General features: G+C 42.0%; 2 protein-coding genes across 4 annotated transcripts in view; one reads left to right on the forward strand and one right to left on the reverse strand.

Annotated features, from left to right (window-relative positions):
• LOC133840869 (putative uncharacterized protein DDB_G0277255) overlaps window positions 1-22,054 on the reverse strand; it is a 96,150-nt gene that overhangs the window by 47,526 nt on the left and 26,570 nt on the right. For all 3 annotated transcript variants that reach the window (XR_009894219.1, XR_009894218.1, XM_062272997.1), the window contains exons 3-4: window positions 15,846-15,900; window positions 4,666-4,712 (exon numbers count right to left, since the gene is read on the reverse strand). The gene's annotated coding sequence lies outside the window, so the exon portion shown is untranslated. The remainder of the gene's footprint in view (window positions 1-4,665; window positions 4,713-15,845; window positions 15,901-22,054) is intronic.
• LOC133842856 (V-type proton ATPase 116 kDa subunit a 4) lies at window positions 6,483-9,239 on the forward strand. Its single transcript, XM_062276132.1, has one exon. It carries the CDS (start codon window positions 6,557-6,559, stop codon window positions 9,167-9,169), a length of 2,613 nt encoding a protein of 870 aa, XP_062132116.1. The 5' UTR covers window positions 6,483-6,556; the 3' UTR covers window positions 9,170-9,239.

Genomic DNA, 22,054 nt, shown 5'->3' on the forward strand with positions numbered 1-22,054 from the left:
GTCGCATTAATTGAGGCAATGAGCGCATGAATAAATGCATGAATTTATACAACAACACCAACAATGCTAGCAACAATAAAAAAACAATGACAAGTCAAATGAATTCTACCAAAAGCTGAGCATTAAAGCCAAAAAAAAGAAAAAACCAAATGCGCTTCGAAGGTCGCTTACAAGATTTTTGTGATTCGTCGATGATCAACTGGAGGATGGCAGATGATAAAACTGATGACTGTTAAGCCCCAGATTCCTCAGAATAATATAATAAGAATATCTCACAAAAGTTGCGTAATATCTGCGATAAACAAAATGCAACGCAAACAAAAGAAATATTTATGACAACAACAGCAAAAAAGATTAAACTGTGAATTGCTCAATGCAAACAAACATTTAGCATAAATTGCAAATGATAAGTTGAAGATTAATCAAGGAAAAAACAAAAACAAAAATATAAAATAATGCTTTGCAGTTGCTGACAATTTATGACTGCAAATATTTGATAATGATCACAGATTTGTCTGAATGATTTTAATAATATTTTGCGGTCAACTCACGAGCAAAACCACTTCATGATAAAAATAAAAGAAACTTTGTTAAAAACAATTAACACAAAGAATGAACCGATGATGCAAGCGAGAATAATAGTGGAATTGAATTAAACGTAAAGAATTTAATGAGAGAAAAGTTAAAAATAAACAAGCAAGTAAGCTACAGTTGAGTGTGCTCGACTATGCGATTCCCGCTGTCCGTTCTCAGAAAACCAAATAATAATATATTAAAAAACTAAAATAATAGAAATTTATATTTGGGTATAATACTCAACTATCCTATGAGTAACTGATATAAACAGTAATAAAAATCGTGAATAGTGTAAAGCTGTTATAATTTCAAGCAAATCGTTGTGATAATGAATAAAACAATACGATATGGTTCTCAATGGGTTAAGGTCGCCTTTGGATATGGATTTGGTTCCAGGCAGATCTGTAAAGTTATAGCCGCGCCCCAGAATGTGGCGCGTGTTACGGTCAACGACTGCAGTCACTTGGCTAATTTGGCATTCGGTTAGCGGAGCATAGCACCACCCAAAAACCAAAGCGTAGCCACCGCACACCACACAACACACAACACACTCACAGATACATTGACTGTGTGTCTATTAGGCGCTTTTATGAGCAAATTACGGGAGCGGCGCTCCAAATGGCGATGCTGTAACGAACTGTCCGCCGCGGCAAGTTAGCTGCAAAATATGAGCAAACCACCAGCTAATTGCACCACAACATCAATGGTTCGCTCTGCAGACCACGTAGCCTGCGGCTGGCTGCGGTTTTTCTATTTTTTGTGGCCCGTTCGTTCGATTTTCTTTCCTTCTTATTTTATGTGTAATATGCAACAAATCAACGCTACAAATTGTAACATAAAATATTTACATTGCACTCGTTTACCACCACCAGCGTCGCCCAACCACCGCTGCACCACCCTGTATTTTGTTTATTGCATTTAATTTGCGCATTGTTTGCGCGCGGCTTTAGATAATTGCGAGCATCAATTGCAGCAGGCGGTGTGTGGGCGGGGCCCAGTCAGAGGCAAAACAGCAGATCGCCCACACACAGTGGCAATCAAATTGCCAGGCGCTGACATAGTGGGCGGTCAACCCAGGATGAGTGGGCGTGCCGGGTCACTGCACACACACACACATATACGAAGAGAAAAATCAAGTAAGTATAGAAAAAAAAAAGCAAATGAAAAGCCACAGACATTTGCCTGCTTTCATTAAGTTTTCAAATGCGAAGTGCTGTGTATAATCAACGTCCAGCTGTCCAGAAACTTAGCTGTCCAACTGTCTCTCTGTCTGTCTGACTGTTTGTTTGTTTGCATTTCACGCTTGAGCCTATGGCCCCGTGTGTGATTAATCTCCCACACGGCGGGCAAAGTCGCGGCTCCAATAGAGCTCAGATCAGTGTGCTGCTGTCAGACAGTCGAATGGATGGACAGACAGATGGACAGAAAACATAATGTACACATAGAACAAATGATTTCCCACTGTTATTGATGATGTGTTGATTAGGTTCTGAAACACAACAACAATAACAACAACGAATGGCAAGAACAAATTGCGGCCATGTGAATTTCAAGTCGATTGAGTCTCGAGAGTTTGAGGGCGCGCTGCGTTTCCATTATGAATTTCACTTTGAACTCGTGCCGCACACAAACACACGCACACACACGCACACCCATGCGACGCCCTGCTGGCTTTTGGGGTTCTCTGTTGCACATGTGTTATCGCTGTTGTTGTTATTGTTGCTGTTGCTGGTCAAATCCGCAACACAATAATAATAAAACAAAAATTGGGTCATGTTTGCTCAAAATATTTTGTTGCAAATTGCAAGAATCATGCAACCCAGCGTGTGCCTAATGAATTGCCAACTATGTGTGCGATTGTGTATTTCAGCGCTCTTTTGTTTCGAATTACGCAGCCAACAACTAATGGCCAGACAATGTTGCACGCGCTTTGTGCCACAAAGTGCCGCAGTTACGCAAAATGCAACGCAATTCATTAGAAGTTTTCTGCAGCTGCCACCGCCTGTCAATTCCAATTTATATGCCACATAAATTGATCAAAATAAATCTCCAGCCGGGGCTAGACAACCGCATGAGTATGCAACGAGGGTTGCCTAATAAGTATACTTATATTTATTTAACTAATTCGATATATTGTTTAAGTATAAATTTGCTAACAACATAACTACGCGTATAATTAATAACGTGTCTGCTTGAATGAGCTGCAATTTGCATGCAAATGTTTTCTGACATTTCCTTAAAATTAATCACATCATTTGTTGCATGCCTCGTTGCATGATTGTGTCAACCCCTCAATCAGTAAATTGTCTCTGAGGGCATTCACCGCTTATTAGCTTATTACATTAAAATATGATCGTCATTTCATGCCAGAATTCCTGCACAAATTATTATGTACGGGCCGAAAGCAAGAAGTTGGAATTGCGGTGGCCACGCCCACACTTACTGGTCAGCCTGTCTGTCATTCAGTCAGACAGATAGTTTGGCTAATGGTCTAACCAATTGTCGCAATTTAGTGAGCCCAACACACATACAGTTTTATATTGTGGTATCTCGCATTCACACACACACACACATGTGGAGCAGGTGGGGCAGACACACAGGTAAGTACATAAATGGCCAACACCTAAGGCCAATCACATGCACACCAAACTAACGGTACACCCGAACTGCCAATTGAGGAGGAGGCGAGCAAAAGGGAAGAGTAGATAAGTTAAAGAAGAAGTAAGCTAAAATAAAAAGTGGGGAAAAAACAGCTATAAAGTTTACTGCTACAATTGGCAAATTGAAAATTGTGCGCTGGTGGCAGCAACGTTGTCGACCACAAAAGAGCAACCATGATCGGGCTCAGACTGTGGCTAAGAGTCAGACAGACGCGCGCGGGCCTTGGCATCGCCCCAAAGCCAAGTGCGAGCGCTTGATGCGTTCGTCTGCCAGATAAGCTCAACAGTTGCCGCCGCCGGCGGTTGATGATGATGACGACAAAGATGACGGCAACGGGGACGAAGAGAGGAGAGACGATGACGTTGCAGCCGCAGCAGACGAAGATGCATTTGTGCAGAGACGTTGCAGCCGCATAGACGTTTCAATTTCAAAAACCATTTGGCTAAGGCAGACATTTTAATGAAGCGCTGCAAGTGACGGGTCTGAGACTTATAGCCTGAGACTTGTAACGGTGCCAGGCGCAAGCCAGGCCAAGATCAAGCTGGGGCTAGACGTCCACGCACAGACGCAACAAACTGCAACAACAACAACTGCAGCAGCGACAGCGACAGCGACTGCAACAGCGACTGCGACTCGTCACAGTCATAGAATGATAAGGTCGCAGAAACGAATGACTTAAGCAACGAACTTGCATTCAGCTGTAAGGCTGAAGTGTCCAATTCAATGCCAAAATCTTAACTGTTGCCAAGCACAGTTAGTTCTTAAGTGCTCGGCTCAGCGTCATGTGATCTCTACAAAACATGCTGGCTATGAATGTGCGTCACTCACCTGCAGACTCCCCTCCTCTTTCTCCTCTCTCTCTCTCTCTCTCCTGAGCTTTGCCTTTATAATTTGTTTAATTAAAGAGCCCACAATTTGTGGCAAAGTATGTACACGCAAGTAGCCACAATTGCTTATTCTTTTTCGGCATTGTTGTCACTTTCAACTTTCGCTTGGCTTTTGCTCTCGTTTCACCTAACAAAAATAAAATCATCATCTCTGTATGTTCTGCTTCGTGTGCTCCAAACTTGACCCCGATTTTTCGTAGAAGCAGCAGCAGCCGCTCAAAAAACTCTCAAATAACTTCAGACTTGTGCCTCATATACTACTATATTGTAATTAAAATGGTGCCCTCATCACTTGATTGCCATAATAATGCTGAAAGGCCTGAGTCTCAGTCTGAGTCTGAGTCTGAGTCTGCGTCTGAAGCTGTTTAGGCGTTAATTTTGGGTTCTACTTGTTGTGGGCCAGTGGCAAATTATACGTTGCGAGTTGTGTGAGTGCACTTTCTCCCCGTTTTGCCGTTTGATTGAAAAGTGAATTGTATTCATCGTGGGAGTGGGCGTTCATTTAATTGCTCTTTAATGCCGCAAATCTATTGGTGCTTACCTTTGATGGCGTCTACTTTGCGGCTATTCGATCCGACTCACATCACACTGAAAGCAGAGAGAGAAAAATAAATGCCAATTAGTTTATGAAAACAATTGAACTCGACAATTCTAAATAGAAATCATTTCGAAATTCTGCCTGATTCGTGCTCATTCCATTAGCCACAAAGTTGAATAAAGTAACAGCCATCTTTCCCCTACCCTCTCTCTCTCTCTTCATGCTCGAGTTGGTGCACGTGCTGGAACTCGCATTGTTTGCAGCTGCAGTTCTAAAAGCTCTTTTTCGGCCACGTTTCTGTTTCGGTTATTTATTGGTCAGCATGCAAATGGCCAAACGAATTGACTGCAATTGTTTCTGTTGGGCCTGGCAAAAGTGAAAACGCAGCCCACTTTTGCTTTCCTTCAACTTTCAATTGGTGACTTAATTTCTTTGGCAACAAAAGTGCTGCAATAAAAGCTAATGAAATCGAACAACAACAACATCAACAACAGCAACAATAGTAACGAGAGCAATACAACGGCGGCTTATTGTCCACCGGACAAAACTTTGGAGCGTTGTAGAGGCAACGACAACAAGCAGCTTGCCCAAGAAATTATCAAGTGCAGTGCGCTTTGGCACTTTTACTTTCATTGTTTGTAGCGATCTTAGCCATTGTTGCCAACGGGCTTATTGTATACCAAGTTTCTGTTGCTGCTGTTGTTGTTGGTGTTGCTAGACGCTAACGAACATTTTATGGGCCCGAAATTTTCACCAAGCACATTTTATGTCGATTTTCCTTTTAGCAGCAGCTAATGAGTAAAACGCTTTTGGCAACAACAGCAACAACAACAATTACAGAGGCCCAAAAATTACAAAACAATTTGTCTTAAACGCTTAAACTTCGATTTGTATGGGAAAATGTTGCTGCATCTTTGTGGCATTTGATGAGAAAATAGCGACAGCAACAAACACCATAAACAACAGTCAAAGCAACAGCAACTTGCATAAGCAGACAAGACAAGCAATGAATGCACTTTGATTAAATGCAAACACTGCATAAAAATAGTAATCAAAACAACACTCAAAAGTTGCACAGTCAATAGAATTTTATTGAGTGTTTTCTTTAGCAATTCTTTAGCAAAGTTTATTTCTTGTTATATCGTAATAAAATCTATGCCCAAAGTTACTTGTGCTCTACGTTTTATATAACAATTTTGGGTGCGATTATCTGGCACAATTTTAAGCCTATTTAAGTGTGAAAACATTGGGCATTGAGTCATAACTTCGGTGGTTGCCTTTCGCTCTCTTTATTACTCCATTAAATGTTGGCTGTAAAAACATTGAGTAATAAATAAATATTTGCATATATCAATCTAAAGCGTAATCAGCATTTGGAACAGGGTTGTATTCAGAGTGCACCACACTACATAAAGTTTCCCAGCGAGAACAAAGCATTAAATTGCAGGCTAGCGTTAATGTTTTTTATTGTGTTGCGCAGTGTAGCGTTGCAAAGGCTGAGAGATGTGGGCGGGTCTCAGACTGTGACTGCGACTGCGACTGCGACTCTGTGCAAGCATACCCAAGTCAGGCAGTCAGTCAGGGAACGGGGGCGAGGGCAAGGGGTCACAGCAGCAGCATGCAAACGCTAAATTATCGTTGTTGATCTTATGCACAGGCCGTCAGCTTGGACTTGCTCTGTGTTTGTGCAGCGAGGCAGCAGCTACTAGTATTAAGTGGAGTCCACAGCAAACACGCCACAGCAACAACAACAACAACAACGAGTTTGTTGCTAGACTGAGCAACGTATCAATTAGCTGGAGACACAATCAACCAAGCAGGCCTTTGCCAAAAGTCACAGCAAAACAACAAATACTTAAGTACTCGAGAAATTTTTGGTTAGAGACTTCAAAGCATGGCCAAGGCATTCTTTGTCAGCGAGGACATGGAGCTGGCCCAGCTCCTACTTCACGAGGATAACGCTTTCAATTGCCTCGTCGAGGTAGGCCACACGGGCGGACTGCAATTCAACAACGTGTACGATGAGGATCGCCTGATCAACGGTATGTACACATCGAAGGTGAATCTCTGCTATGAATTGCTGCGCTACATCGAGTATCTGGAGGCGCAAATGCCTGGTCTGGAAATTGTGCCCACCTACTATGCAGCAGTGGATACCGAGGATCGTCCAAGGGAGTCGCAAATACCCATCTACGATAGTCATTTGCGTCGCATGAACACCGAGATGCGTTCGGTGATGGAACACTACAATACACTCGAGCGACGTCACAACTATTTGGTCGAGAAACGTTATGCACTGCAGAGGGCGCAAAAGATTCTGCTGTCTGATGGACCGCAAAGCGCTGAGCTGCTGTTCACGGAGAGCACAATGATGGATCTTCTGAAAGATCAGTCTGAAGCAATGCCAATTAGTTCGCATCTCAACTATTTGCTGGGCAGCATTAATGTGGAGAAATTTCAGGCGTTTGAACTTATGTTGTATCGACTCTTTGGTCGCAATCTCCTCGTGCGCCGTGCCGAGATGCCAGAGCGTGTCTATGATCAGGTGGGAGCCAAGCGGGAGTTGGTCCATAAATTTGTGGTGCTGCTAATGACCATATCTGCAACGATTCGTCCCAAGCTGCTCAAGTGCTGTGTCGCCTTCCATGTGACCATCTTTGAGTGCCCCGAGACGTCCAGTCAGCGGCTGCGTATGATCGAGCAGCTGGAGCGCGAGGCAAACGATGTGGATTTGGTGCTCTCCGAGACGCGAGTTGTGCGCAAAAAAATGTTGCTTACGGCCTCCAAATTGACCTATTCCATGCGCATCAATCTCTATAAGGCCATGAAGGTCTATGATCTGCTGAATCGCATGAGTCCGGTTGGAGCGCAGGAGCATCAGAAGTATCTGCAGGCCGAGTGCTTTGTGCCCAGGTCACAGGTGGGCGAAGTGCGTGCCGCCTTGAATCGTGGCTCACTCATCGATGCCGGCGATGCCGGCGGCTTGAATCCTCCACCGTTGCTGCTGATGCGTTCTCGCAAAGCGCAGCATGTGCCGCCCACACACTTCAGACTTAACAAATTCACACAAGGCTTTCAGAACCTCATCAATTCGTATGGCATGGCGGACTACAAGGAACTCAACCCTGCTCCCTATACAATCATCACATTTCCCTTTCTGTTTGCCATTATGTTTGGAGATCTTGGACATGGCTTGATACTCATATTGTTTGCCAGTTTTCTCATTTTCCGCGAGAAACGCATCGAAGATTCGGCGCGCATAGCAGAAAGCGAGAATGAGATATTGAATATTCTCTTTGCTGGTCGCTATATCATTCTCCTGATGGGCATCTTTTCGGTCTACGTGGGCTTCATCTACAACGATGTGCTGGCCATGCCCATGAATATTTTTGGCTCCAGCTGGAGCTGTGTCTATAACACAAGTACCGTGCAAAAGATCACTGCTGAGCTGGGCTTGGATCCAAATGATCCGAAATTCTATTCAGGTCATCCGTATCCTATTGGCGTCGATCCCATTTGGAAGATCAGTGGCGAGGATGCGATCACCACTTTCAACTCGCTGAAAATGAAACTCGCCATCATTTTGGGCATTTCACAGATGATGTTCGGCTTGGCGCTGGCCGCCATCAATTGCGTGCGGCACAAGCAGAAAGCCGATCTGCTGCTGGTGGTGATACCGCAATTTGTATTCATGACTTGTTTGTTTTGTTACCTCGTCTTTCTCATCTTTCTGAAGTGGCTCACCTATGGCGGACTGAAGCAATCGCCGTACAACTCCGCCTGCGCTCCGTCTGTGCTGATCATCTTCATTGACATGATGCTGATGAAGACATCCGAAGTGAATTCTAAAGGTTGCAACGAAGGCATGTTTCCAAATGAGCGCCTGGTCGAATATGTCCTCGTGCTGATCGCCTTTGCTGCTGTTCCCGTTCTGCTGGCCGGCAAGCCCATCTATTTGATGCAACGCCAGAAGAAGCTGAAGAAGCTACGCGGCGAACGCGATCTCAAGGCACTCAATAAAAAGGGACGTCAAACTCTGATGGAGATGCGTTCGCCGCCTAAGTATGATGAGCCGCGCAAGAGCGACGAAGTCAAAGAAACGCCGCCAGCCGACGATGATGTCGAGTTCGATCTGACGGAAATCTGGATACACTCGGGCATCCATACCATCGAGAGTGTATTGGGTTCGATCTCCCATACGGCATCTTACTTGCGTCTCTGGGCTCTATCGTTGGCCCACAGCCAGCTGGCGGATGTGCTCTTCGAGATGGTGCTGAACAAGGGCATACATAATAAATTGCCCATCTATGCCGCAGTGCCAGTGCTCGCTGTAGCCTTCTTCATCTGGGCAGTGCTCACAATTGCAATACTGGTCATGATGGAGGGTCTTTCAGCATTTCTGCACACGCTGCGTCTGCACTGGGTGGAGTTTCAGTCGAAATTCTTTAATGGCGCTGGTCACAGCTTTCAACCCTTCTATTTTCCACCCTCCACCATTCGCGGTTAGTTGGCAGTTTTCTTGGACTTTTCTCGCTTCATTTTGTATGTGTAAAATTAAAATGAAAGAAGAAAAAATACTAAGTGCCAAGTGGCAAGTGGCGACTTTTGCGGCTGCCCACGCAAATGACCAGCATCTGTACTCGTGGACATTCCAATGCAATTAGCATTGGCAGCGACAGCAACAGGAACAGCGACAGCGACAGCGTCTAAGGCCATAAACCAAAGCAAACTTTAAACAATTTCCATTTATTTGGTTTATGCCAAGTCTAGCAATACGTGCGGCAAACAACGCGTCGATGCGACGGCCATTGCCAGCTGCAGCACATTGGATGTTGAATGCTGAACGCTTGCCAATGGGTGCCAATGCGGGCGCAAAAGTCGTCGACCCTTTTGAAGCTGCCAGCACTGTTTTTTTTTCTTTTTTTCTTTTCTTTTTGTTGCACAGTTGTTAATGTGGCTGCTGCTGCGACTGCTGCTGCTGCTGTTCTTGTCGTAGTTGTTTAGCTTGTTTTCTATACCAAACACAGCTGAGTATTTGCTGGCGTGACTATTGCAGTAAGTAGTTGTTGCTGTTGCTCTTGCTGCGGCTGCGACTGTTGCCGCTCTGTTTGCGTCGCGCCGCCATTAACACCCACGCCATTGGCTGTTGTCGTAGCTCTTGCCGTTGCCTTTGCCTATGTCTTTGCCTTTGCCATTGCTGGGGCGAGTCTTGGCATAAATTATGAACAGCAACCGATGACGCATGCAGGCCTAAGTAGACTTGTTGCATGCATAAATAACTTTCGTTAGCAAGCACAGTACCTTATTATTAGATCTCTGGCCGCTAAACAAAAGACAACACCAGCAACAGTAACAGCAACAACAGCAACTCTGGCAGCAGCAACCGAGCAACAACAACGCTGAGAGCAAATGCATTTTCATGATCAGAGCAGGTTTGCAGCTACGCAATGGCTGGCCAAACAGGCTTTGAGTATGATTGCGACTATGGCTTTGGCTTTGGCTGTGCTTTTTTTTTGTGTTTTGTTTCAGCTATAGTCATCGCCATAGTCATAGCACGCGCCATTGTTTAGTTCTGCTGTGCGCAAGTTCGTTGCCTAAGTCTTTTGTTTATATTTGGTAAGTTGTGTTCTAATGCGCAACGCTGCATGCCCATACACGTGAGTGTGTGTGTGTGTGTGTGAATGTGCGTGTGCCCACAATGGGCAGCTGCTTAGCGCGTTTATGGCCAACAATTGTCAAGTCCCTCGGGTGTGCGAATGCTTTGCTTTTGCAGCAATGCAACCAAAGCAAGGTCAACGCCGTCGTCGTCGTTGTGGTTGTTGTCGCCGCATGGGGAAAATCAATTTCAAACTAAAACGTCGCATTGCTGTTGCTACTGCTGCTGCTGCTGCTTCCTTCTCCCACTTCACGTCACGTCACGTTTCGCGTTGGGTCATCAATTTTTTGAGTGCATTGTGCCGGCCTTAAAGGACGCTGCTGTTGTTGCAACTGCTACTATGTTGCTGCTACTTCTATGTTGCTGTTGTCATTGTTGCCACGGTTTTTTTTTTCGTATTTGCGCTATTGTTGGCCAACAACTGTCTGGGCTGCCTGGCTGCTGGCTGGTGGCTCTGCTTTTGGGCTTTACATGCCGGCCGTCACAAAAAAGGTGTTAAATTCAACTCAGCAGCAGCAGCAGCAAGAGCAGCAGTCGCTCGAAAAGCCCAAGCCCAATGTCAATGCACGCTGAAGAATTTCTGCCACAGCAGAAGGACATTTGAGCTACGTGGAGCTACGACTGCGAACTACATCGAAGCAAAAGAGGGAATGGGAATGGGAATGGCAGCACCTGAAGCACCTCAAGTGCTTACCTCACTTCAACGGCTAACAAAAATATTGTTTGGACTTGGCTGGCAGCTGCTACGTCGCAAACGAAGTCAAGAGTTCGACAACAACAAAAAAAACGGGCAAAAAAATCAACATGAACAAAACAATGGCAGGCCGAGTTTGGCTACCTGATGAAAACATCAACAGCGAGCGCAACGCAAATGAGCAGAGAAACAAAAACATAACTGTAAACAGCGAGCGTTATTAAATTAATTAATTAACTTGCCACACATTTTGCACATTTTAACTCACTCCCCCCTCGGAACTCCTTTACTTCGGTAGGCAAGTGAAAAAGCGCCACTAAAATTGCCACAAATTGTGCATTGTTTTTGCTTTCTGGCAACTCCCGCTGCCTGGTGCTTTTTGTTAGCTCATTTTAATTAAATTTAATAGCATTATTGCTTTGCACTTATTTGTTAGCTGATTCTTAACGCAACGGAAGCCGACAATTGGCCTCCATTAAGCAAAAAGTTGACCAAATTCTGGACAGACAGACTTTCACTCCACAACGCACAACACACAAAATGCTTTAATTAAAACTGCAAAAAGGAAAATTAATTTTAACTATGTCGGAATTTGTTTGGCAATTTAACCGGTTTTCGGCTTCTGTTTTATTTGTATTTGTTTTTATTTATAAGCAGTATCCACAGCATCAACCAGACAAAGACCGAAAAAGTGAAATTTTTTTTCACAAAATGAGAACCCATTTTTGGCATTTAGCAGTTTATTGCCAGTCAACAGAATTAAATTAAACGCTTGACCAAATACAATCAGGGGAGGTGAAAGAGACGCATTTGATTTGTGAAATGCAAATTGACCAGGAATATCTAGGCAGTAAATCAAGCTGGGAAACTTTGTCTAGTTTGGCGGCACAACATATTTTCTCTAAATGCAAACAAATTAGCAAATTAATAATACATAAATATCGGAAGAAATCTTTTGTTTTAACCGAATATTGTTTTGGTTTTTGAAACCTCATTTGGAATGTTGCAGTGACGCTTCTCTAACGCCGCTTACGTAAAAGGCTGTTTACTAATTTAATGCAGAGCAATCTGGTTTCTCATTTCTAGTAATGCATAATTTCGCTAAATTTAAATTGTACGTCAAATACTTAAATTATTCCCAAATCTTGTAGCAATAACATTATTATTATTATTCCGAGAAAACTATAAAATCGCAATTGATTCGAACAATGAAGTCAGTGATAGCTTTATTGTATTGCCCGGTGAAGCGAGTGTCTCTGAAATGTGTTGAACATGATCTTGGCAAGTTCGCTACCTCAGTCTTTTGTTTGTCTTTCTTCCCCACCTCATACCCTTCTACCAGCCTGCATGCATAATGAGAATGTGAGCCAGAAGAGAGCGAAACATGTTAACTGTATAATGCGTCCATATATATGTCAATTACAGCACGATTTTTGGCAAATTTGCTTGTCGCAGTGCTGACACATTTCCAGTTGGCATCAAATTGTGGGTCAGGCCTGATACCGATTTATGTCGGCAGCGACAATAAATTTGTCAGCTCTTTGTGAGCAACCGTTAAGTAAACGCAATGCATGATTTGTGTTTTATAATGAGGGCGAACGAAAGACAGACACAACAACGTATGATAAAGACATCGACAATGTCAGAAACTTATAAGATATGCACAGCAGGCAACATGTGTACAGCGACATAATATGCTTGATATTATCGGCAAGCTATATAGTTTAGTACTCGCTAATTATCCAATAGAATTTGCATTTCATTTGCTATAATTTGCAAAGAAAAAAGATATAGATAAAGCCATGAACAATATCAAAAACTTAAACGATATGCAAGACAAATAGCATGAGCACTGTGACATAATAAATTGATAATAGATTATCGGTTCTCTATAATATATATAATATCTAATCGATTGTACTCAATGTTATTATAATAAAATGAATTATTGTAACAGAATTTGAATTTCATTTTGTACAATTCCCAGAGAAAAAACATAAAGATAAAGCTATGAATAATATCACACAAACTCATAGGGAATGCAAGACAAATAGCATGGAAATTACGATATAATATATAACTGATAGATAATGAATTATAGTATATCTATATAGCTTAGTACAGGAGTAATAATATAATCAAAATAATTATTGTAATAGAATGTGCATTTCATTTACTATAATTTGCTAAGCGCCAACAAATTGTAATCAGCTGCAAATTCAACAACTTAACAATGAGCATGAATCGAAATTATCTCACTCTGTTTATGCAGTTGTATCTCAATCTGTAGTCAAAGCAAAGCAAAGTAAGTAACTTGTATGCTATTTACATTACATTTATATCACATGATGCTGTGTGTGTGTGCTCCAGTTGCCAGCACGAATCAAAACATCACGAAATCTCGTTAAAAACCACAGCACAAAGCAAATACGTAGCACAAATATGTACCGTTAGCTTTGTTTTAACGCTTTTTGCTGCTGTTTACGCGCAAACGCGAAATAGAAGAAACCCCAAAAACAACAAAACACAAACACAAACAGCAATAGCAGCAACAGCGGCAGCAACAGCAATAGCAATAGAAACAAATAAGTTGAAAAGCAAACAAAGCCAACAAAATGGCATTGACCAGCCAAGTGAGCAGCCACTTGGCCAAAAGCACCAGCTGCCCTGGTCAGTTGCCATTTGGCCAGTTTGTCAGTTTGTCCAGCTCGCCAGTTTGTCAGTTTTGCTTTGAATAGCTCACAACACTTATTTTGTATAATAACCTTTCATAATTTGCCACAATTAATTTGTGTGGGCCACCTCCGTAAATACACTGCGCGCAAATACGTCGAGCAATTTAAGTAAATAAACTAAATTAAGCAATTTATAGCAGCGCAAATTTGAATGGAAATAAAATTAAACTCATTTTGGCTGCAATATAAAATTCAGAATAATATAAAATTGTCAAATTACTCAAATTATTATTTGAATAGTCACTGCAAGTATTTGTGCTCAGTGTAGAGACCAGATTTAATCACTTGACAAACTGCAGCGCAGGTGGAAGAACAACAACAAGAGCATTTTGACCTTCGCCTGACAGCCAAGAAAATGCAACTCAAGAGTCACAAAAACGAACACTAAAAAAGACAGACAAAAACTTCAGAGCAAAGCTTAGAGAGCTAACAGCATAGATCTCAACTGGCAAACACTTGAACACGAAGTTCGTTGGCTGTCTGCCATTTGAATGACGTGCAACAGCGGCAGCAGCAACGGAGGCACCAACGGAGGCACCAACGGAGGGCTAACAACAATGGCATGCAATCACAACAGCAACAACAATTGGTGTCAAATGCTACCGTAACACGCCACAGCAGCAGCGAAAAATGTTGCTGCCACTGCCACAATTTATTGGCGCAACTCAAGAAATTAGCCGTAATATGGTAAAAGAAAAAAATGGCAAACATAACTCGTAAATAATTATAATTATTATGGCAACTAATTTCACTGTGGCCCAAATGCGTTGCGTCGTTGTCGCCTCCACATGAGCGCGCTACTTTCCAAAAGGGCAGCAAAGAATTTCGCCAGCGGCAGCGACGAAAGAAATGAACGAAGTGGAAGATATGTAAAGTCTCTATGGATTCGGCCAAGTGACAGCTTCCAAATGCTGCGCAATTTGCAACCGTTTGCTGCCGAAACACAAAAAAAAATCAGCAGCTACAGTTCCAGAAACAGCAACAACGCCGCTTGCCTCGCGCTGCCCACGCAGCCCATAAATAAGTCAGCAACAGCCACAGCCAGAGCAACAACAACCACAGCAACGGCAACTGAGTCGCTTAGCGTAGCAGCTCGCAATAAATCTGAGCGCGTGGGACGGACCAGAGCAGCGTCGTGCGACAAATGTCAGCGGCAAATGAGGCTACGCCCCAAACGGCGTCATCAACTAAAGTTCCATGAAAAGAGGGGGGAGCGATCAAGAGCAACAGTGTCAGCAGTGTAGTATTTCTGGCCACCAAGTGCGTATTAAGCATCTTTCAATCTTTATGACTCAACTAAAGTGGCCAAAAGCAAAGCAAAACTTCTGCTTCAACGCGAAAGCCATTAAAGAAAAGTGAGCGCACATTTTGATAATCTGTTTATGGTCACAGAACTAGGCCTCATTACCATATGCGTTAGCAAAAAAAACACACTCACATATCTATGTCGAGAGCCAGATTGAGATGGTGGCAGATAGAGCGAGAGAGAGCTAAGCCAACGCATTTAGCACTCGGCCGAAGAAGTGGCAGACATCGACATCGTCTTTGCCAATGAATTGACACATTTGGCACAAGCTCAGCGAAATTTTGTGAGCTTATTTTTAGCTCTGCTCAAAAGCTGTCCAGCTGCTCCTCTTCAGACGAAAGGAAGCTGCTAAGTGCGGCTCATCAAAAAAATTCCTACAACGCACGAAATCCGCGAAGAACATCCCAATAAATCCAAGTCTGTTTCGCTCTCCAGCTTGTCCCAAGACAACTACAATTAATATTAATCCATACTGCGCAGTTTTTTTTTTGTTTTGCTTAAATTGTATTTACTTAGAACTATTCCATCTGCAAGTTCTTTCTACTTAATCTTATGGCATGCGAAACTTTAAATTATGCTCATATATTTATTTTTTTTTTTGGGATTCAAAGATGTTACCTGTACCTTTGAGAGCTTTGAAAGCGCCGACAGTCCGTGAACTTGAGACTCTCTAACTCATATTCCCAGAATAGATTAAACACACGACTATGCTTCCTTATTGCCACACACGAATAGTAATTATTACTATGCTAGGGGTTCTACTATGCGTATACGTAATATTAAGTAACTCACCCGTAGGAAAAGTTAGACGATGTCGGCGATTGCTGCACTTGCAAATCAGTTTGCGCTGAAATGATAAAGATTTCAAAAACATTAATTTTGCGCTCGAAACTTAAGTAGACATACTTGTTGGCATATTAGTTGGGGCATAAATCAACCTCGAATGGACACAAAAGTTGTGCTGCGGACAGTGGCTAAATTATAGACTATTTGTCACGTCAGACGTTGACTTAAATTATCACTCGAAACTGATCTATGAGCAGTTTTTAACAAACACTTTCTATGACAAATTTGCCAAGCGTTCAACGCAAATTAGACTCAAAATCATGTATGTACATAGTAGACTCGAAGAGGCAAGCAGCAGAAGTCAGCAAGCAGCAGGCAGCTGCAACAACAACACGTACTACGATTCGCTTGTTAACTCATCCAAAAAGTAAACCACATTCTTTAGAGCATTTGAAAAAAATAGATATACAAAACAGCATGCGAGGCATGAAAAACAACAAGCAACAAACAGCAGCAGCAGAGGCAGCAAGGGCAGCAACACCAACAGCAACAACAATAATGTTCAAGCAAAAAACACGTTCAGCGCGTGTAGCAGCATGAGGCAAACATGACAGGCAGAGCTGACTCTGAGGAGAGTGCGAAGAGCGCGGGCGTGGCATGGCTGCAAATGCAAATGCAAAACAACATTGAAAGACGAGAAATCTGGCTACTGTAATTTGTCTGCCCCACCAAAGAGACACACACAGAAACACACACACTCTGACACACTCAGAGGCAGAGACACGCGCTCGCTCGGCCGATTTCAATTCAGTGTCCAAGTGCGAGTCCAAGTTGCACTGCAGTAGCATGTACTCGAGGTGCAGGGGCAGGGGCAGGGGCACCGACCAGGGGCAATTGCTGCTCCACTTTTGTGTGCTCTGTGCTGTGTCTCGTTGTGCGCCTCTCTGTCTCCAACTATTTGGCTGCTAACATCGTCTAACGTCGACATCGCCTTTGTCGCTGAGGTCAATTTTTATGTTGCAGCCATTTTTCAGCACACACAAACACATACACACACACACACACATTCACAGAGTCAAATAGTAAAAAAGGTTCGTTTTGTAAGTTTCATTTTAGTTGCCTTTTTTTGGGCAGCAACATTTTTTTATATTGTCTGGTGCACTTAAAGCTACGTATGTGAGTTGCTGTCGGAGTGCAGCAGCAACCAAAAACTTTTCAGCTTGCCACTTGGCCGGCAAACACTTCAACTTCAACTACAAGCCGAGCACAAGTTTTGAGTGCGACTATAACTATAAACTGCCTCAATTGCTTGACACTTCAGTTGTAATTAGTTTTGTGGCCATGCATGAAAATTGCATTTAGATTTTAATAGCTTTATGAACAATAGCCACGTGCTCAACGATTATTTGGCTGTTCTTTCATATGGATATTAACTTCAAGCATCCTCGGCATAATCTAATTAAATCATTTTATTAACATTACATAATGAATGCTGATAATGCTTGAAAATGAATACAAAGTATTACAAGTAAGGAAGCTACAGTCGATTGTGTTCGACTCTGACACACCCGCTAACCATTTTTAGTAAAAGCAAAATAATGCAATATTCATTTTAAAATATACCATATTAAAATACTGCATACATATGAAAAATATAATATAATATATCAAAGGCTATATTTGAGATATTGATGTAGTTTTACATTTAACAAATTTGAAACAAACTTGATTTGTGTGCAAACATAAAAAGTGCTGTTGAAAATAAATTACCTCTATATTTCTTATTATCTCTGAGATCTAGGTATTCATACGGACGGACAGACAGACGGATGGACATGCATATATGAATGAAAATGAATGAAAAGCACTTTAAAAGCGCATTTAAGTTGTTGTCGAAAATAAATGCAATAGACATTGAAAGTTTGACAATCAATGAACTTTAAAATCCAACGCGAAAACTTCTTCACAATACTTGTTATATGCGCTAACTTTAATGGGAAACCGCAATAACTTTAATATAGGCCAGAATCAAGTTTAACATTTTATTTTTCGGTGGCACATCAAACTAACGATATTATTTACTTGCAACCTTGAACTATTGTGCAAAAGTAAGTTTCGACAGGCGGCGGCGGTGGCATGCATAGCTAATAAACAAGCCTTGGAGGAGACACAGGCACAGATAGTAAATAAATTGAACAAATTGTTGAAAATAAAGAGCGAAGACCAGGGATCGGGTTCTCCCCTGGCACTTTCAAGTGTCTGCCAATCAAGGGGAATCAAGTTGAAATTATTGACAATAACAATAATGGCAAATAATAATCAGCTGAGGTTGTGTTTTGCATGTGGCATGCAACGTTTCGTTCACTGTCTGCCAGAAGCACAAAGTACTCAGCACTCAGCACTCTGCCACGACAACAACAACAACAACAGCAACAACAATGCGCATGAAAAGTGAAAATTCTGGTTGCAAGTGAAAACTGCAAAGCAGGTGAAATACATTTGTATCTGATACTCGGTACTTTTACTTGCTATTTAGGCAGGGCTTTCATATGTGCCACAAACATCAGATCACATATGAAGAGCTGGTTGCACACACACACACACATTTCCCCATTTTGCCGGCATGAGTTTTCATAAATTTTGTTGCTAGCTGCTGTTTGTGTTGCATTTCATTTGATTACAAACTGTGCAGCCGACATGTGCCACTTTTTGTGTTGCAACTTGCAAGTTGAAAGTAAAACGAAACAGCCACAAAAACAACTGCAACTGAGCTTGCCATGAGTAGCATAAACCTTTGAGAAAATCATATATATAAATGCGGCACAACTACAACTAGAACACAACAGCAACATCAACATCATCAACGACAGCAACAACATCTGTTGCTGTTGCTGTTGCTGTAGCATGCTATAAACTTTCAAAGGCATCGAAAATGCAGTAAATACAGAGAAATATGAAAAGTTTATACACAGGTAATTATCTGGGCACAGCTTGTTACCAGTTTACAGTCGCTGCTATTGCTTATATCATTCGGTAGAAAAACAGGCAAGCAACATCTAAGCTGCAAAAGGCCAAACTTTACTTGTTATTAGACAAATGCAAAAACGCTGCCCTAATTAAATTCCTCAGACAAAATATTATGGCACTTACAACAAGAGGGTCGAAAAGGGACACAAGAAGAGAGTGCGGTAGGAGAAAGGACAGAGATAGTGAGAAGTGAACAGTCCATAGTCCAGGGGCAGTTGCAAGTCTTTGGCAAACACTCTTCAAATGTTGTTGCCGCTTCACTTTTTGTGCATTTGCGTGAAAAGTTTCAACGCACACAAAGTATGAAAAGAAAGTAAACTTTCGAGTGGGAAATAGGCGACTTGCTGAATGCACTGCATCTGTGAATTTTGAATAAATTTAAATATTTAAAATCACTTTATAAATAAATTTATTATTTAATTTGAGAGCTGTGAGAATAAAATTGATTTTTAGATTTGAATGCAGTATTCTAATCGACAGCTGTGAAATTGAAATTGTTTCGCAAAATTAATTTCAGTTTATAAATAAATTGAATATATTATTTCATACGTCATATCAGTATGCTAACTACAAATTCTGTGAATTTTAACTAAAATAAAAATCATTTAGTAAATTAGCACTTTGTATAATTGCTTACGATACTTTGATGATTTAAAAATTCTAATTAAATTATCTCTCACTTAAGACGAATTCACATATATATACAAAATAAGTTTATTAAAACGTGTAATTGAAATCACTTTGCAATTTAAGATACTCCTAATGCATTGCTTATCTAATAAGCGCAACTTTCTACAAAAAAAACTATGCGAAATCCCACACACACACACACACACACTCAGCATTAAAGCGAACACACACAACTGATCTATCAAGCTGATAATCGACACGCTGTCCAACTAGTTTATATTAAACTGAAAAGAGAGAAAAAACATTTGCTTGGCAAACTAATATGCTCAGCTTTCTATCTGTTGTTACTTGCAGTTTATTAAAAGATGCGAATGCGAAGGAAAAAAGAATCTTTTGCTAGCGCAAAGTTCATCAAAACGCCATAACTGCAGTTGGCAGCGAGTAACAAATGAAGCCACTGCTGCAACATCCTCAGCACCACCCGCACCACTCAAGCCACCCACACAATGCCACACAGAGAACGGTAAATGTAAAGACTTGGTAGCTTTTGCTACAGATTGGGATAGAGATTTGCAGTTGGATGGGGCCACTTGTGCAGCAAGCAGTTTTGTGGCAAACAATGCATATGACAAACTTTTGTCAATTTATTAAAAAGTTTTGCGCGTTCTCAATGTTAACCTGATTCCCATGAGAAGCCAGCTACTTCGAAGTAGTTTCATCGCTGCAAACTGGTCAGTCTCTGGAACAGCAGCAGCAGCAACTGCAACTGCAACAACTCCCAGTGGTGCATTGGGCTCATCAACAACATCAAACAACTTTCGATGTTGTCGTTTATGAAACGAGCGCATAAATTTATGATAACAACACACAAAGGCAAACGGGCAATTGGCCAAGTGATTGCACATCCAACTGGAGCTATATGTTGTTATTGTTCTCTGTTCTCAGTTCTCTGTTCTCTCGTTGCAGCTGGAACAGATGCATCCGCGTTGCTGCAGAATTTCCAGTGGCAGTTACCCAACTGGTCCAAAAGCCGTTGCAGTTATGAATTATGTCAAATGGCATAATTGCCAACTCTTGGCTCTTGGTACGAGTACTCTCGATACTCGACTCTCGTTGCTCGATTCTTGGGCCATGGTTGTAACCACACTTGGATGCAGTGTCATCATCATCATCGCCATATCATTATCATCAACTCTTCTTGTTGGTGGTTTTTCGCGGGGAGTTTTTGTTGTAGTGGTGGTGCGACGCGTAAAGCAGGAAGCAATAAATTCTATACATTGCACCCGATACAATTTGTAACTGATAGATACGCAGATAGATGGATACTAGATATAGACAGATGCATGCTATAGATGGCTAACTTCCCCCCGTTCTACTCTCACTCTGCGGTTGAACGGAAATGCTCAGAGCTGTATAGGCTACATCCCTCTCCACTCTTCACTCTTGCGCTCCTTCGATGTGGTGCAGCTAATGAACGTTTGCCGGTCTCGCTTGCAGTTTAATTAAATTTAGTTCTATTTTCCTCAATTTTCAGTTTTTTTTTTTTTTTTTTTTGTAGCGCATTTCAGCGGTTAGCTGCTTAACGGTATACTCGACTAAATTGTTGGCAATTTGTTGTGCACGTCGAGACCATAAATTTGCATTTATCTGTTACAGTTAGAAGCACGCACAGCATCAAACCCAAAGCCAGTTAAAACCAAAGCGAAACCCAGCCCAACACAAGTAGCTACAACTAGCCGAAAAGCAGCGTCGTTAACTGTTCATCTTGGCCATGTTTGCTGTTTGCTGTTTGCTTATGGCTGTTTGTGTTACTTTCGCCGGCACTGAAGCGATGCCAAACCCAGCAACGACGCCGACGCAACAAATTTGTACTCTAATTATCAGTCGCAGTCGCCGAGTTTGGCTAACATTTCACACTCACTTTTCCTGACGAGGGTCTTGTTGTGTTTTGTTGTTGTTGTTGTTGTTGTTGTTTTGTGTGTTTTTATTTTTATTTTGTTGTCATAATGCTTCACCTGCTCTAATGCTTCCATCCATCTCTATCGCCAGCTGTCTCGCTCTGGTCATGCATCTGAATCTGAATCTGCGAGCTGCGAGCTGAGAACCCGCGAGTGAAAAGTGAAAAGTCATTAAAAAGGCAAAGAAAAGCGAAAACTGGCAAACAGCAGGCGAAATATGAGCAGCAAGACTTTTCCCTCTAGCCAAACAATGCGGCTGCAAAAAAAAACTTTGACATTGATATGACGAGGGGCGCTCCAAGAGTCTGCCGCATTTTTCCAAGTGTTAAAGTGAAAATGATACTGTGAGGGCAAATGGAAGCGGAACTTTTGCAAATAAATAACAATAAATTATCAAAACTTATCAGATTCCAACTCAATCTTTTTCGGCTTGATAAAGTGGAGCCTTAAGGAGCTTAAGTTCAACACATTCTCGTGTCTAATTAAACCAAAATCTGTGGGCGTAGAATCCCTGAAACTTCCCCGCGTGCTCTCTTGTGCCTAATGGAGGCTAGCATATTGCTTCAAGGGAGGGGAGAGAGGCGCAACAGCAGCTGGCAA

The sequence above is a fragment of the Drosophila sulfurigaster genome, chromosome 3 (assembly GCF_023558435.1).
Source record: "Drosophila sulfurigaster albostrigata strain 15112-1811.04 chromosome 3, ASM2355843v2, whole genome shotgun sequence".
Classification (NCBI taxonomy): Eukaryota; Metazoa; Arthropoda; class Insecta; order Diptera; family Drosophilidae; genus Drosophila; species Drosophila sulfurigaster.